The sequence below is a fragment of the Atractosteus spatula genome, chromosome 2, assembly GCF_055471065.1.
Source record: "Atractosteus spatula isolate fAtrSpa1 chromosome 2, fAtrSpa1.hap1, whole genome shotgun sequence".
In the NCBI taxonomy this organism is placed as follows: Eukaryota; Metazoa; Chordata; class Actinopteri; order Semionotiformes; family Lepisosteidae; genus Atractosteus; species Atractosteus spatula.
In genome coordinates this window covers 65,550,829-65,567,233 of record NC_142707.1, presented here as the reverse complement: position 1 = coordinate 65,567,233, position 16,405 = coordinate 65,550,829, and the positions used below count along the sequence as shown (strand labels likewise).

Sequence of the window (16,405 nt, the reverse complement as noted above, 5' to 3'; positions counted from 1 at the left end):
CACTGCATCCGCACACGGGGGAGAACGAGAAGGTGTGGGCAGACTCCTCTGACTCTCCTGCCTTCGAGCGTCTCGTCTATTAACACGCCACAGGCCACATGGCCCTGTACAGTGCCGACTGGAGGAGAGGCGCGTCCCTCGTTCACAGCAACGCAGGCGTGTACGCGCCTAGCAGGCTGAGAACCTATTGGGGCTTGACTAATCGCTCCAGACCCTTGGCGGCACTGAGCCAAGTGTGCGTGTCTGCTTGGGGAATCCAGGTCACAGTCAGCTGATGACATGACCCAGGCTCGAACCCCTGACCACGGAATTCACCCTGCTCCTGCGTGAGCACAACTGAGCTGCCCTGGAGGCCCTTTCTCTGGCTTTGCGTTCATTGAACGCTGGCCCAATTTTGGGATCACCAGTCAGCTCCAGAGGAGGCAGCTCCGTCCCCTGTCTCACATGGAGTGGCTCCCCCACCACGCCAATCCTCCTTCATCGTGCTGTGAGCGACACCGCGCCCGACAGGAGAGTAAGCCGACTGGACAGGCAGTACATCTCATGGACATCAATGCAAGCTTGCAGGTGCCTTAGTAAGGTTGCAGCAGTTGCATTTTTGACAAGACGAGGCAAAGGAAGGACAACACTATGGAGGAGCGATTTTTAAACTGAGAACAGGTGGTGCTTTTTTTTTTTGGTTTTGCACAAAGCTGTGGGAGACTGGAACAAGCTACACAGCTGGGCTGTTGGAGCCGATACTCTGATCTCTTTTAAGAAATGGCAGGGCGAGAATCCTGGATCGGTTACCTACTAACAAGAAAGTGAGTGAAAACTGGCCGAATGGCCTTCCCTTGTTTGCAAACTTTCCTGCAAAAGCAGAGATGTACCTGGAAAGATCCCAAGATGTCCCTTGTCATCGCCCACCTTCCCCAGTGGAGCTCCGTCAATGACATGCTGGAAGTTATTGAATCCTGGGCACAACTAGCTAATGACACGAGTGATGACAGAGCCAGTGGGATCAACCCGCGCTCCTGGCAAATACCTTTCTGATTGTGCCTCTTGGAAACCATACTTTACACAAATCTGTCATGTCAGCAGGGGTACCGGGTAACCAGGGGTGGCCTGCTTACATTTCAGTGAAGATCAAGAGGTAAAATGTACAGTAGGTCAGGGCTGTCTATCCACTGTGTCTGCAAGTTTCCATTCCAACTCCACTGTTTATTGAAGGATTGGACCAATTTAATCGTTTCTCTGAGCTCTGTGGGCGCTGGTGCTTTAAAGAGACTCTGGAAACCAGCAGATACATGACTTTTCACATGGTCCTGCAGTAAGTCATCATTGTAAGATCCGCACAACTGCATTTTGTGTGGTTAATTTCTTTAACATGGTTTCAAGTATCTAGTATCAGCAGTCCCATGCTAAAACTCCACCATAAAGCCCTCAAAGATCATAATTATATGGGAAATGTTTTTTTTTTTCTGCACATTATAAACTCTTCTGTTCTTCAAGAGTATGGGAAGGAAATTAAAACTGCTTTAGAGTTCAAATGTCTCCATACAAATCTAATAAAAAATGGATTCTAGGTCTGAAATTAAATTGAAAATTAACTTCCACCCACATGCTAGCAAGGAAACTGAACAAAGACACATGAGTCGTCAATTAAAAGACATCCACAGAGATGTGGTTACCATGGTGTCGCCTTGCCCTTGCCTTCGGTACTCTCAAATGGCAACGAGACAGACGGAGGATCTTGAGCAGAATTCAATTCTAAACAACTTCTGTTTTTCCAGCATTCAGATTTTTCAAAAGGAGAACTCTTTAAAGGAAAACGCTGGATTCAGAAGAGCTCTTTCCTGTACTCTCCGAGTTCAGCTTTCATCTCCTGTCCTTTTCTGCTGTGTTTCACTTTGCTGTTCCTGGCTCCAGGCCCAATTTCCCATCCAGCCTCTGGAGCACAGGTGCTTTCACTCACTGCAGTAAATTTCGAGGATCCTGCCTCGGACAGCAGGAATAACGCCGCAAGATGACGGACCTCCGTGCATCCGTAACGCTTACCCAGGGATCATCTCCTGACTGCTATGGTACATGCTCCGTTCACAAACGGTGACGTCTTTTCGTGAAGGAGTCGGACTTGCTGTCACTGCAGCTGGCCTCCAAACATCTCTCCATTTGCCAGCGAACTCTGTGTCCACTGAGGGTCAGCTTGCTGAAACCCTGGCTGGGAGGCGCTCTGCTCTGCTGCGCTCAGTGGAGGCGCAGGGAGCCTGTGGGAGGGGATTTATTTCATTCCTGCTCTGTGGTCGTGTGGCATTCTGCAGGGCCCTCTCTGCAGAGGGAGGGAATAAATCACCTGGGACTTCAGCCGCTTACAACTTTTAGGTGTTTATACGAGCTACAGCTCACATAATAACCACTGCAATAACCAGGCTCCCTGGCATGGAACTGCCTTTTAACGCCGCTCTGCTGAGCCTCACGTCTCTGGCGCCTGCATCGCAGCGCTCTGAAAGCGCCTGGCAGGTCACCGGCGCAGGAAGGGTTAGGAGAGTGATGTTGAGATACCAGATGCCCGAGTATCTCAGGAGGCCGCAAGAAGACGGGCACGTAATTTAAGAGGAGGGGGAGGGAGATCATTCTAATACTATAACCCCTCCCTTAGACATTTTTTAAAAGTGGATACAAAACGTTTTGCTAGAGCGTGCCTGTGCTATTCGTGCACTGTCACGGGACCCCCAGCTCCTTCACAGCGTGCCTTGATCGTGAAAGCCACTTTCTAATCTCTAGAAAAGAAGTGTGCAGGTCAAAGTTTTATTTGTATAGAGTGCCCTTCAATACAGAGCATTCTCAAAGCCTTTACAAAAAAGATAGTACACTGTAAACACAATTTACAACAAAAAAATGATATATCTGAGAATCTAAAATAGATTGCATACTGAAGGCCACTGAAAGAAATATGTTTTGAGGGAAGACAAATGCAAGCTGTATTTTTAGTATGGTCTACTAGAGGCTGTCACTGTAAAAGCTCAGGTGTCTTAAAGTATAATGTGAAGTCTATAAAATGTTAAGGAGTCTAGAACCAGCCAAACAAAGTATGGTTCTTCCACAGAAAGCCTGAGACATAGCTGGAGGACATTGAATAACTCCTGGATGTCAGAATTAAGCCACGTTCACTTACACACACTCACCAAGACCGGTAAAGGAAAGGAACCAACCTTATATCTAGACAGACTAAAACAATAACTTAGTGAGCACCGCAAATGTGGACAGCAGGAATTTACGCCAAGCTTAGCTTGCCCTTTCCTCCTTACTTTACCAGAGTGGAGAGAACTGTGGAGGCGCAAGTGAACCAGTCGGTGGACAGAGGTGGGCACAGGGCCCTGAAGCAGGCAGGAACTCACCAGGTAGGTCTTCCTGGGCATGGGAGCTGGGGGCGGAACCTGGCCCACAGAATTCTGGGAAGAGCCTGAGGATCCAGGCACGTCCTTATCTGCTCAGGAGGACACACAGCAAAGTCACACTGAGAATTTTCTATTCTCTGTGTCTGTTGGGATTTAAATGTTTCAAATGGTCATAAAACAACCATGTGCTATAATTATAGAGCTAACACTTATCTAATAAGAATGCCAAGAGGGAGCTCAAAGGACAACATTTTAGAATCTCAATTTATTATTACATTATGTGAGGGGGCATAACAATTAAAGCATCAAGTGAATTCTCTTGCCTGAAACCATTATTTCCTGAATAAAAAATGTACACCAAACTAAAATTTGGAACATGGTTCACATACTTTAAAACATGTGTGAGAAGCCCATTCTTCAAGCCTGAAGCACAACTTTATGGACTTAGTAGCACAGTTGACTTTGTTTAGAATATTTTACCTTGTTTTTCTGCACATCCCAACCCTGTACGGAGTCCTTTGTTAAACGTCTTTTCAGAGCTGCAAATCACAAAATACAAATCAAATTTAATGACTAAACCATGCTGGATGACAAAAGAACGAGAGAATGTAATATTAAAAAAAAATGCTTCCCCTCATTAGCTGTAAGACTTACAGACTATCCTAATGCTGAGTAAAGTCTCACTTGTTCTCACATACTTCAAAGAAAGTTGGGGTTTTTTTAAAGAAAATTCTAAAATGTTCTGCATTTTGGGTGTAATATTTATATATTACAGATGGAAACCAGACTTCTGGAAAATGCTAAAAAAGCAGAAACAAACTCTGGGATACTAATTGGCATTAACGAACCTTTACTAAACAGGACACCCAGCTAGGACACAGACACTACTGAATATAAAGCGCATGACTGTACATCCAATTATCCACATGCTCATAAAATGTTTGTTTGTTTTTTTAATGGAGATTCAGATTCTAGGATCCCCCGGCCACCCTGGGGGAGACGCATCCCAGAAGGCCCTTCTGCGAGCAGCGGGTTTCCGCGGAAGCGCGGGGTTACCTGGGAGACCTGGGCGGGGCTCTGCCGGGAGGCTGGGGAGGCAGAGGCGGAGGAGGGGGCTTGACCGGCGGCACAGGGGGAGGCCCCGCCTGCTTGGACTGCAGGTTCATGGCCTCCATCACGCTCACCGTCTTGGCAACGGGGGGCGGCGGGGTGGCGGGCGGAAGGACTGCAGGGGTGGAACGGGGAGCTTTTAGAAACGGGACGTCTTCGCTGGTAGAGGGGCAACAGCCTGACCGACACAGGGCAATTGTAAATCCCGTCTGCGTCTCCTTCGCTATTCAAACACCTCCGGGCTATTGGGGAGACAAGCGAGGCTAATCTGCCGAAAGGCTCTTGGCCCTGTCTGGCGGCCGGAACGAGGGCTCTGCCAAGCCAGGCGGTGGTAAAAACTGACTGAACTGCTCGTGCGGTTCATGGGTTCATGCAGTTCTGAAACAACCTATTCCTAAGAGAATGAAACAGCATCGTGGTTTTTTTTTTTCTAGAGTAACTAAAAACAAAGGGTATTTTTAATGTGGACGACCGACAGAGAGGGCAGGAAGTTAGTCTCTCGTCGCTACGACACCCGATTTCTAGGGAGACTTTCGTAGCCGAGCCACAGACGCCTCGCGCGTGAATTTCTTCTTAAACCACTACCAGAGACCACACTGGAGACCCGCGGCGCAGGACCATCCGCGCTCCTGTAGGCTTCTGCAGCGGCTGGCGAACGCAGGGCCGCCGGAGGGGTGTGAAACGGGCCGGGCCGAGGCGGTTACTCACGGGCCGTGGAGGTGACGCGCAGCGGGGGGACGGGTGGCTGGATGTTGGGGGGGTCCGAGGACGACCTCTGCCTGCCGCCCGGCTCCAGGGGGCCGGCCTTCCACACGGCGGAGCCGGGGGCCTGCGCCCCGACACTCGGGCCTGACAGCTGCACTGTGGAGACAGCGGCAGGAGGAGCGTTAGAGCGGGGGGGGGCAGGAGGAGGAGGAGGATGGCACACAGCGCGCCTACAGTCTCGCACCACTGCACCATCTGCTCAGATTCACCGCACACCAGCAGGAGAACGGCAGGCCTGGCGGTTAATCACCTCTCGCCTTCCTGGTTTTCATCAGCCCCGATCACAAAAGCCCTGGCTGTCACGTTTCCGAATTACATCGCCAGCCAGCGAGACAGCAGTGCTCTTGAGAATCACGGCGCCCCTCCACGTGCGTTTCTGGAAAGACCAGCTCTGCCTTTTCTCCCCACTTCCAAACAGCTTTGAAGAAATGAACCGACACTGCCGAGCTACGCCAGCTGAACGCCCCGTAACACGTGGCTGTGCGAGAAATTAAGCCCCCCGCTCCTGAATTTACATATGGAGAAGCAAAAGAAATGCACCTCTGAAGGAAAAAGGATTTTTGAAAAGCAGGTGCCCTGGCATTTTATCACGCAGACATGCAGTAGTTTAATTACACTGCCTGACACCTCAATGTGCTTTTGAACTTCCTTTGTGACCTCACAATCGATTCTATGCGTTCCATTTGGCTGCAAGAGATCCCCACAAGTGTACTGCACGGCGCTGCATTAGGAGCGGTCAGGTACAGGCCCCAGGATTCCCACTCCTTACCTTTGCCTATGTTGCGGGGAGGCAGCGGGGGGGCGGCGGTGGTCCCCGGGCCCGGGGCCTGGCCGGCAGGCGGGCTGGAGCTCAGGATGGCGCCGTAGGTCTCGTTGTTGACCAGGCTAGGGATGAAGCCCCTCTGCTTGTCCTTCACCAGGTTGGCGGCGTCACGCGCCAGGGCGGCGATGTTGGGCTGCAGCTGGTTGGCGCCAGGCTGGTAGCAGCTGACGGGGCGCTCGTCTCGGCGAAGGGGACTGGGCTGCTGGCACACGGCCGGGAGAGGGTAGTGAGGATGAAGGAAAGAAGTTCAGCTGCAACCTCTTACGGAGAGGGCAAATCCACATGCGTATACGGCATCTTATTTTAGTCCATCTCAATAAGCATCCCTCCGTTTTTAACTGCTTCTTCCAATTCAGGGTTGCAGGGAACGGAAGCCTCTCCCAACAAGCAACGGGGACATGGCCAGATACACCCTGGAAGGGACACCAGTCCATCACAGGGACACACACACTCACGCCAGGGCCAAATTTCCCAGAAGCCTGTTAACCTCCCAGTAAGTCTTTGGTCAGTGTGAGGAAATCCAAGCGAACACTGGGAGAACATACAAACTCTTAAGCAGACATGGTGCATGAAATCAACAGAAAACCACAAAATACATCCTTTTTTTCCATAATACAATTTACTCAAGAGCTCGCAGTCCTTAATCAAATTGGGCCAAACAGCTCTATAATGGCTTTACACCCCTGAAACTAAAGTATTTTTAGTGTTACAGCACATTAAAAAATGTATGTAAACCTACATTAGGAACCTTGGTAGAAAGAACGTCACATCTGATCGGCACATGTGGGCATTTTAAACAAAAGTGATTTGGTTTATGTTGCAGCTACAGATGAACAAAGCTCTCCAGCATTAAAAAGGCATGAAGTGATTTCTCAAATACTGCACGTATTGAACCACTAGTAAAAGAAATGCAGATTAATGCAAAAAAGAAAATGAAAGTGACTGGTTATCTATTTACAGACCAAGTCAACAGTAATATTAGTTCCTGTGATCATGAAGTACTTTCATGCTTCTCTTTGATTCCAAAGTGGAAAAAAAAGGTCAAAGTAACCAATGGAGTCAAGTTAAAGACACACCACTTGCTCGGCTGGAAGGGAAACCAGCAGACGCAGGGTTGTGGACCCGTGATGTGCAGGACCCGCGCGTGACCCGGCCCCCACAGCCCGGGCGCTACCCGAACAAGCCTGCAGCAGGACCTGTGTGTGACCCGGCCCCCACAGCCCGGGCGCTACCCGAACATGCCTGCAGCAGGACCCGTGTGTGACCGGCCCCCACAGCCCGGGCACTACCCGAACATGCCTGCAGCAGGACCCGTGTGTGACCCGGCCCCCACAGCCCGGGCACTACCCGAACATGCCTGCAGCAGGACCCGTGTGTGACCCGGCCCCCACAGCCCGGGCACTACCCGAACATGCCTGCAGCAGGACCCGCGTGTGACCCGGCCCCCACAGCCCGGGCACTACCCGAACATGCCTGCAGCAGGACCCGCGTGTGACTCGGCCCCCCACAGCCCGGGCACTACCCGAACATGCCTGCAGCAGGACCCGTGTGTGACCCGGCCCCCACAGCCCGGGCGCTACCCGAACATGCCTGCAGCAGGACCCGTGTGTGACCCGGCCCCCACAGCCCGGGCGCTACCCGAACATGCCTGCAGCAGGACCCGCGTGTGACCGGCCCCCACAGCCCGGGCGCTACCCGAACATGCCTGCAGCAGGACCCGCGTGTGACTCGGCCCCCCACAGCCCGGGCACTACCCGAACATGCCTGCAGCAGGACCTGTGTGTGACCCGGCCCCCACAGCCCGGGCGCTACCCGAACATGCCTGCAGCAGGACCCGTGTGTGACCCGGCCCCCACAGCCCGGGCACTACCCGAACAAGCCTGCAGCAGGACCCGCGTGTGACTCGGCCCCCACAGCCCGGGCGCTACCCGAACATGCCTGCAGCAGGACCCGTGTGTGACCCGGCCCCCACAGCCCGGGCGCCACCCGAACAAGCCTGCAGCAGGACCCGTGTGTGACCCGGCCCCCACAGCCCGGGCGCTACCCGAACAAGCCTGCAGCAGGACCCGTGTGTGACCGGCCCCCACAGCCCGGGCGCTACCCGAACATGCCTGCAGCAGGACCCGTGTGTGACCCGGCCCCCACAGCCCGGGCGCTACCCGAACAAGCCTGCAGCAGGACCCGTGTGTGACCGGCCCCCACAGCCCGGGCGCTACCCGAACATGCCTGCAGCAGGACCCGTGTGTGACCCGGCCCCCACAGCCCGGGCACTACCCGAACAAGCCTGCAGCAGGACCCGTGTGTGACCGGCCCCCACAGCCCGGGCGCCACCCGAACAAGCCTGCAGCAGGACCCGTGTGTGACTCGGCCCCCACAGCCCGGGCGCCACCCCACCGCGCCGGCAGCAGGACCCGTGTGTGACCCGGCCCCCACAGCCCGGGCACTACCCGAACATGCCTGCAGCAGGACCCGTGTGTGACTCGGCCCCCACAGCCCGGGCACTACCCGAACATGCCTGCAGCAGGACCCGTGTGTGACCAGCCCCCACAGCCCGGGCGCTACCCCACCGCGCCGGCAGCAGGACCCGTGTGTGACCCGGCCCCCACAGCCCGGGCACTACCCGAACATGCCTGCAGCAGGACCCGTGTGTGACCAGCCCCCACAGCCCGGGCGCCACCCGAACATGCCTGCAGCAGGACCCGTGTGTGACTCGGCCCCCACAGCCCGGGCGCCACCCCACCGCGCCGGCAGCAGGACCCGTGTGTGACCCGGCCCCCACAGCCCGGGCACTACCCGAACATGCCTGCAGCAGGACCCGTGTGTGACTCGGCCCCCACAGCCCGGGCACTACCCGAACATGCCTGCAGCAGGACCCGTGTGTGACCAGCCCCCACAGCCCGGGCGCTACCCCACCGCGCCGGCAGCAGGACCCGTGTGTGACCCGGCCCCCACAGCCCGGGCACTACCCGAACATGCCTGCAGCAGGACCCGTGTGTGACCCGGCCCCCACAGCCCGGGCACTACCCGAACATGCCTGCAGCAGGACCCGCGTGTGACTCGGCCCCCCACAGCCCGGGCACTACCCGAACATGCCTGCAGCAGGACCCGTGTGTGACCCGGCCCCCACAGCCCGGGCGCTACCCGAACATGCCTGCAGCAGGACCCGTGTGTGACCCGGCCCCCACAGCCCGGGCGCTACCCGAACATGCCTGCAGCAGGACCCGCGTGTGACCGGCCCCCACAGCCCGGGCGCTACCCGAACATGCCTGCAGCAGGACCCGCGTGTGACTCGGCCCCCCACAGCCCGGGCACTACCCGAACATGCCTGCAGCAGGACCCGCGTGTGACTCGGCCCCCACAGCCCGGGCGCTACCCGAACATGCCTGCAGCAGGACCCGTGTGTGACCCGGCCCCCACAGCCCGGGCGCCACCCGAACAAGCCTGCAGCAGGACCCGTGTGTGACCCGGCCCCCACAGCCCGGGCGCTACCCGAACAAGCCTGCAGCAGGACCCGTGTGTGACCGGCCCCCACAGCCCGGGCGCTACCCGAACATGCCTGCAGCAGGACCCGTGTGTGACCCGGCCCCCACAGCCCGGGCGCTACCCGAACAAGCCTGCAGCAGGACCCGTGTGTGACCGGCCCCCACAGCCCGGGCGCCACCCGAACAAGCCTGCAGCAGGACCCGTGTGTGACTCGGCCCCCACAGCCCGGGCGCCACCCCACCGCGCCGGCAGCAGGACCCGTGTGTGACCCGGCCCCCACAGCCCGGGCACTACCCGAACATGCCTGCAGCAGGACCCGTGTGTGACTCGGCCCCCACAGCCCGGGCACTACCCGAACATGCCTGCAGCAGGACCCGTGTGTGACCAGCCCCCACAGCCCGGGCGCTACCCCACCGCGCCGGCAGCAGGACCCGTGTGTGACCCGGCCCCCACAGCCCGGGCACTACCCGAACATGCCTGCAGCAGGACCCGTGTGTGACCAGCCCCCACAGCCCGGGCGCCACCCGAACATGCCTGCAGCAGGACCCGTGTGTGACTCGGCCCCCACAGCCCGGGCGCCACCCCACCGCGCCGGCAGCAGGACCCGTGTGTGACCCGGCCCCCACAGCCCGGGCACTACCCGAACATGCCTGCAGCAGGACCCGTGTGTGACTCGGCCCCCACAGCCCGGGCACTACCCGAACATGCCTGCAGCAGGACCCGTGTGTGACCAGCCCCCACAGCCCGGGCGCTACCCCACCGCGCCGGCAGCAGGACCCGTGTGTGACCCGGCCCCCACAGCCCGGGCACTACCCGAACATGCCTGCAGCAGGACCCGTGTGTGACCCGGCCCCCACAGCCCGGGCACTACCCGAACATGCCTGCAGCAGGACCTGTGTGTGACCCGGCCCCCACAGCCCGGGCGCCACCCCACCGCGCCGGCAGCAGGACCCGAGTGTGACCCGGCCCCCACAGCCCGGGCGCTACCCAACGTGCCGGCAGCAGGACCCGTGTGTGACCCGGCCCCCACAGCCCGGGCGCCACCCCACCGCGCCGGCAGAGCCGAGCGCACGCCCACCTTCTCGTCCACGTCCTCGTCGCTCTCGTCCAGGTCCTCGTTCTGCAGCCGCCACTCGTACTCCACGTGGACGTGGGCATTGAACTTCCCGGACAAGGCCTGGGTCAGCTGCAGGCGGGGGGTGGGGGGAGAAAGAGACAAGAAGGATGAGCGTGATGACCGTGTCCTGTTCACTCTGTATTCAATCCACTTGGGGAGGGGGCGCGAGAAACGGCCTCCAGCCCTACCAGCTCCTCACACTGCGTGTGCTTCAGGCGCCTGGCGATGTCCAGCGGCGTCTCCCCAGCCTCGTTGGCTGTGAAGAAAAACAACAACTTCATACCCGACCGGCCAGAGTGCAGAAGTGTGCGTGTGAGCCATTCTCCAGGCCCGCCACGCATCTGTAAACACGGCTCCTCATTTTCAAGTCTGACTCCTTCCCTTACTCCGTAATGACAATGAGCTTCTCCGTTTGAAGTTCAGGACACAAGTCCGCCTTGGGTCTGGGTTTAAAGAGAAAAAAACAACAACCTCCTCCTTCTCTCTGCTTTACGACTGTAAAAAACTCTTAATGGCAACGCATGACCTGCAGCATGACTGCATACTGTGTCCTTGTGTTCAGCATGGTGGAGACCAAGACCAGTGGCAGACGACACAGCCTGGTTAGATCATGTGCGTTTTATAAGCCAAGAAATGCATTCCAGCACATTGGCTGAAGTCCCCCACTTTCCGTTAGTGCTCTAACTTGATTGTAATGAGATATTTAATTAGTGTATGTTCCCACACACACTGCAGTTCTAAATTTAATCCTCTTATCTTTCTAAACTTTTGTGCATAAGGAAAATAATCCAAAGTCTTGTGATATAGTTCTACAAGTTTTCAGTTTTTGCACATGGTTAAGTCAGCAGTCTAGGAAGGATTTCACAGTAGAAAGGAGAATTCTGGTCCCTGGCATCCCCCTGTCTACTGAGTGGGGCAGGACTTTGAAAATCCTGCTTCCTCCTTTACACTAATATTTACTCTCAGCCCTATTAAGGAACTAGCTCCCCTACACTCATTACACCATTTTAGGGACAATTTAAAAATGGACCCCATCTCCTATGCATATTTCATTAACTTATCAGAAGAGTCCATGCCTGAACTGAAATTCGTTACAGATCCACAAAGATGAGGGAGTGGATGACGCACCAGTGACAAACGAGGAAGGACGTGACTCCAGGCACTTCCAGGCGTGAATTAAGCCAGACCAGGAGTGTCACAGCTGTTTCAAATCATATGCTTTTTTCACATGTTGGCTCACAACCAGAAACCCCGCAAACGCACACAGGGGAAAATGAAGTACATGCAGACACCCCCACCGACCGGTGAGTAACCGCCCCTGGGGGGGATCCCAGTCACAGTCGGCTAGCGACGTGACTCGGGCTCGAACCCGCAAAGTCTGGGTCAGAGAGCACTCAGACAAACAGCCTCACCAGCTGAGCCAATGTTAAAACTGCTCACCAGCCTTTCTCTCCTCTTAACTTGCGGCTTACCTATCTCAATGGAAGCCTTCCCCCTCAGCAGCAGTTTCAGGCACTCGATATTGTCTGTCAAGCAGCAGTAGTGCAGAGCTGTGCTGCCTTTCGCAGTCTGCTTATCCAGATTCCCACTGTGAAAACAGACCAGACGCTGGTGAGCAACACACACAACTGCAGAGAGCAGCTTTGATAAGCCAGACACCATTAAATATTAAAGGTAACAGCTCCTCAATTTGGTAATGCGCTGCAATAAAGCAGCTAGGAATATCCTTGTTCTCATGCTTACTGTGCTTATGTTCCTCTTTCGCTCTGATCAAACCTCACTTGGTAAGCAAAGCAGAGCTTATTTGGAGTTTTTTTTTTCCTTAGTTTCAAAACTACTTGCCTGTTCTGCGTCAGAAAGTCAACGATGTGGAGAGACGTTCGATCTACCAGTCTGACTGCCAGATGAAGTGCTGTCTCCCCTTGTTCCTGAGAAGAAAACAAGCAAGGAGTGGGATTCATGTCAAAACCAATATATCAGCAGGGATACAACATGATGTCCTTAATGCAATTGAACCGTACTATGCCTGCATATAATATTTTACATGATTGCCCTTTTGCATCAAAAGAGTTCCTAAAAAAAAGTCTGAAGAACACTTTCTTGTGCTAACAATACAGCTGTAAAATGTATCCATTATCTAAAAGAAACAGATAAATATAAATCATTTTTAAACTGTAGCCCATTATTTTTCCTCGTTATTAGAACAGATGTATTTAGTCCTGGAAAAGTGTTCTGCTATTAAAAAAGCAACTAAATCATTTCAAATCAAATTATTTTTATAATGTTTTAGTATATTACTGACAGACTAGGATTTTACTGCCTAAACAAAATAAAATCAAACCATAAAACAATGGGAAGTTTTTTTTTAATTGAATGCACTTTTCCCCTTTCAAGCCTCAATTTATATAGCTGCGCAATCTGACTCAGAACTAAATAAAATCTACATACATCTACAATCTACACAATATGAATTGAGCACAACTGCTCTATTTTTTTAAAATAAAATAAAAGTCATCTAATGATACCCTATATTTAGAGCATAAAGTAAAGTGGTGTGAGTTTCCAATTGATCACAATTCAATTGTTTAAATATCCAGGTCTTTATGGATTATTTAACGGTTACCAATGAAACCAATCTAATATAATTTGCTCTGCTGTCAAATTCAAGGAAACCGGTGTTGTATCTTTTCAAATGTTTTTATTTCCAAATGTTTAAACAGAGAACGACTGATTCCGAGTTTTAATTTTGTTCAAGATGACTTCCAGGTTTAAAATCGCTGCCTCACAGCACGGAGGCCCTGGTTTCAACTCCCTGGGTGCTATCTGTGTGGCTGAATGTCCTACCCGTGTTCCTGTGGGTTTCCTCCCACAGTACTAAAATATACTAGTAGGTTAGTTGGCTTCTGCGAGAATTGGCCCTGGTGTGAGTGCGAACGTGTTTGTGTCTGTGTTTGCCCGGCGAAGGCCTGGCATCCTGTCCAGGGCTTATCCGGCCTTGTGCGCAATGCTTCATGGGATTGGCTCTAGGCCACTGTGACCCCGAACTGGATAAAGCAGTTATTGAAAGTGATGTAAACTGACGTTCCAGTTTATGTGCTGTTTTTGCGTGTTACCGATGACAGGACTCAATACACTTACAGTTCATTAATAACTAGTTGCTGAATAACATAAAAAGATTACAAAGGAGAAGAGGCCCTGCTAACTCATTTGGTAGTCAGCAGCTACTCGATCCAAAGATCTCATCCAGTCGTTTCCTGAAAGAAGTCGCGGCGGTCGACTTCCACAGAATGGCTGGGTAGCGTGTTCTGTAACTCTTAAGAAACAAAGTGACATCTCTGGAGACGTATAGCCGACCGACCAAGACGTCCACAAAACGCAGGGGCATTCAAAACCTGATGGAATTCATGCTGAAGTCCACCGTCCTTCAGCGAAGAGAATTTACAACCTAACAGGGTGGCCTTCACCTCCTCTCTCAGAGCAAGAGAGGAGGACTCAGCTGGGTGACGTTTCCTCTCTCTACAGCTGACACGCAGAGCTGTTCCTACCACAGCCTTGAGGCCGAGGAGCCTCTGCGAGCTGTGAAAGGCCATCTTAGCAACAGCAGGGCTTACGTGTCCGTTCGCCAGTGGAATCGGCTCCATCAAGTCCACACCTTCAGCGTAGACTTGGACCAAAGCGAAAACGTCTCTGGCCTTCACGGCTTCACACAGGCTGTGCAGCTTCGCAGCGTTGTCGGCACACTTCTTGCGGGCGAACCTCCTTTCCGTATACTTGGCGGTGATGTAGTCCTTCCGTGCCTGCCTGGAAGAGAGATTGGGGAGATTTAAAAAACAAAACAAAACAATTACCATGGCAATGGTAAAATCCACCCACACTCACAGGGCGTCTTGTGTTCATTTGCAGTTCACATTTAATTTGAGGTTTTTCACCCAGGCCTTGAACACGAAAAGTATTCGGTGGCTTAAAGGTGACAGAAGTGAACAGAAGCTGCCGCCCACCCCCCCCAACAAGGACAGAGTGTCATTGAACTCATCCGGTATTTCACTGTTGATGAGTGTGACCTCCTCTTTATTGGCCCCGAGCTGCTCCTCTTGCTTCCTAGTGGGAGATCTCCCACTTACATGTCGCTCGTGGGTGTGGGTTTGACGGTCTCCTCCACAGGCAGGCTGGCCTCCATGATCTCATTGAAACCAGCGTTCCCAATGTTCTTGGCCAGCTGCACAAATGCAGAAACACGTCAGCCCTTAGCTACCGGAAGCTGCCGAGATAACGCAGCTAACGGCAACAAGAAGAGGAAAAACAGGATTTCAAAAGGTATTTTCATTTCAAAAAGGAAACCTGCCGTGTCCGATTTTAATCTTTTTCAAGGCCTGACTAAATTTACAGTTGTACTCTGCACACACCTGGATCTTTTGTTTTATTGTACAGTCCCTTGAGACAATGTGCCTTGAAAGGCAGTATACAGTACATACATGTATTAGTACTAAAAGCAGAGCTTGGCACCCGCATAGAACCGAATTCGATTTCTTCATTAATGAAACCCTCTTTCACCTCTCTGCGCCCGAGTCAGCAGTGGAAACGAGGATGAACCGGCCTGAATGAGCCACTCTGACATTTTGTGTTATGTTTGCACTGCAACATCTGCATGCAGAGTCATATCCTGCATAATCGAATTAATTTAACCCCGTACTGGAACTGTGAACTAAATTCCGACCGCGTTCAGATCCTGTGAAACACAGGGAATGACAGAAAGTCCGGACTTGTGTGCAGAGCACTCATATGGCTGTAATTCATTGAATCAAATCACTGGAATCCCCAAGTTACTGTTCTATGCTAAAAACAAAAACCCAACATTGTGCCCTACACACCTACCCCCATTTCTCTGTCAAGTCTCAAACATGAAAAACGATGCGCATAAACAATGAGGCCAAGAGTTTCAGCGTCATCTTTGTTACTGCTTTTGCAACGTGCTGTACAGTAGTGCACCTGCTGCTCATTACCAAGAGCTCAGATGTTCCCAAGACGTCGAGGGTGAGAGACTGGATTCTGGAATAGTGGACACCCAGCTCCCTGTGAATTCCAGAACATTCAATACACGTCAGGATCCCCAGGTTTGTGGACAGCCATGTGGGATCTGGGAAGACACATTGGGAAATGTGAGACAGAGCTAAACGGGAGGAAGGTTAACACACGTCTTCCTGTTGCATGAGGAGAGCTGTTTATGAAGCAATCTAAATTTCACCTCGGTTTAGGCAGGGGGGGGGTTATCTACTTGAGCTTCTACACACAAGCTTGTTTCATCTATGATGTGTTAAATCTCTTGCGGAAAGAAGATGAGCCGTGACCACACAGTCTCCCCAATAAATAATTCAGTGCATCTACAGCTGTTACATAAACCCAGGATAAAAATAGCGAGTGACTTTCTGAAAGCGCGTGATAGCTGAGTCTGACCAAAAAAAAACAATGGAGAAATTTGTATACGGGCCTACCCTATCCAAACAGAGAGAGAACAATTTAAGATTCAAAACCCTCTTCTTTTGCAAGTTTTTTTTTTTTAATCTGCAAAGCAAACAAAGGCAATTTGAAAGTTGCTCAGCAGATTTTTTTTTTTGCATTTACTGCGTCTTCAGAAGCTTTGCAGTAGCTCACACATCAGTATTAGTTATTATTATCAGTATTAGTTATTAATGAATAGTAATGGTAGTGAACAGTTTTCAGGCTACAGGCCCT

General features: G+C 52.8%; 1 protein-coding gene across 2 annotated transcripts in view; it reads right to left on the bottom strand.

Annotated features, from left to right (window-relative positions):
• Positions 1–16,405, bottom strand: part of asap2a (ArfGAP with SH3 domain, ankyrin repeat and PH domain 2a) — a 103,218-nt gene that overhangs the window by 4,740 nt on the left and 82,073 nt on the right. The window contains exons 15-26 of one of the 2 annotated variants that reach the window (XM_088907235.1): positions 15,676–15,809; positions 14,797–14,891; positions 14,287–14,476; positions 12,518–12,603; positions 12,148–12,263; positions 10,864–10,931; positions 10,637–10,744; positions 6,022–6,277; positions 5,196–5,348; positions 4,434–4,602; positions 3,858–3,916; positions 3,378–3,466 (exon numbers count right to left, since the gene is read on the bottom strand). In XM_088907235.1, the coding sequence (XP_088763361.1) occupies positions 3,378–3,466; positions 3,858–3,916; positions 4,434–4,602; positions 5,196–5,348; positions 6,022–6,277; positions 10,637–10,744; positions 10,864–10,931; positions 12,148–12,263; positions 12,518–12,603; positions 14,287–14,476; positions 14,797–14,891; positions 15,676–15,809 (1,523 nt within the window). The remainder of the gene's footprint in view (positions 1–3,377; positions 3,467–3,857; positions 3,917–4,433; positions 4,603–5,195; positions 5,349–6,021; positions 6,278–10,636; positions 10,745–10,863; positions 10,932–12,147; positions 12,264–12,517; positions 12,604–14,286; positions 14,477–14,796; positions 14,892–15,675; positions 15,810–16,405) is intronic. The other variant, XM_088907243.1, reaches the window with a different exon arrangement.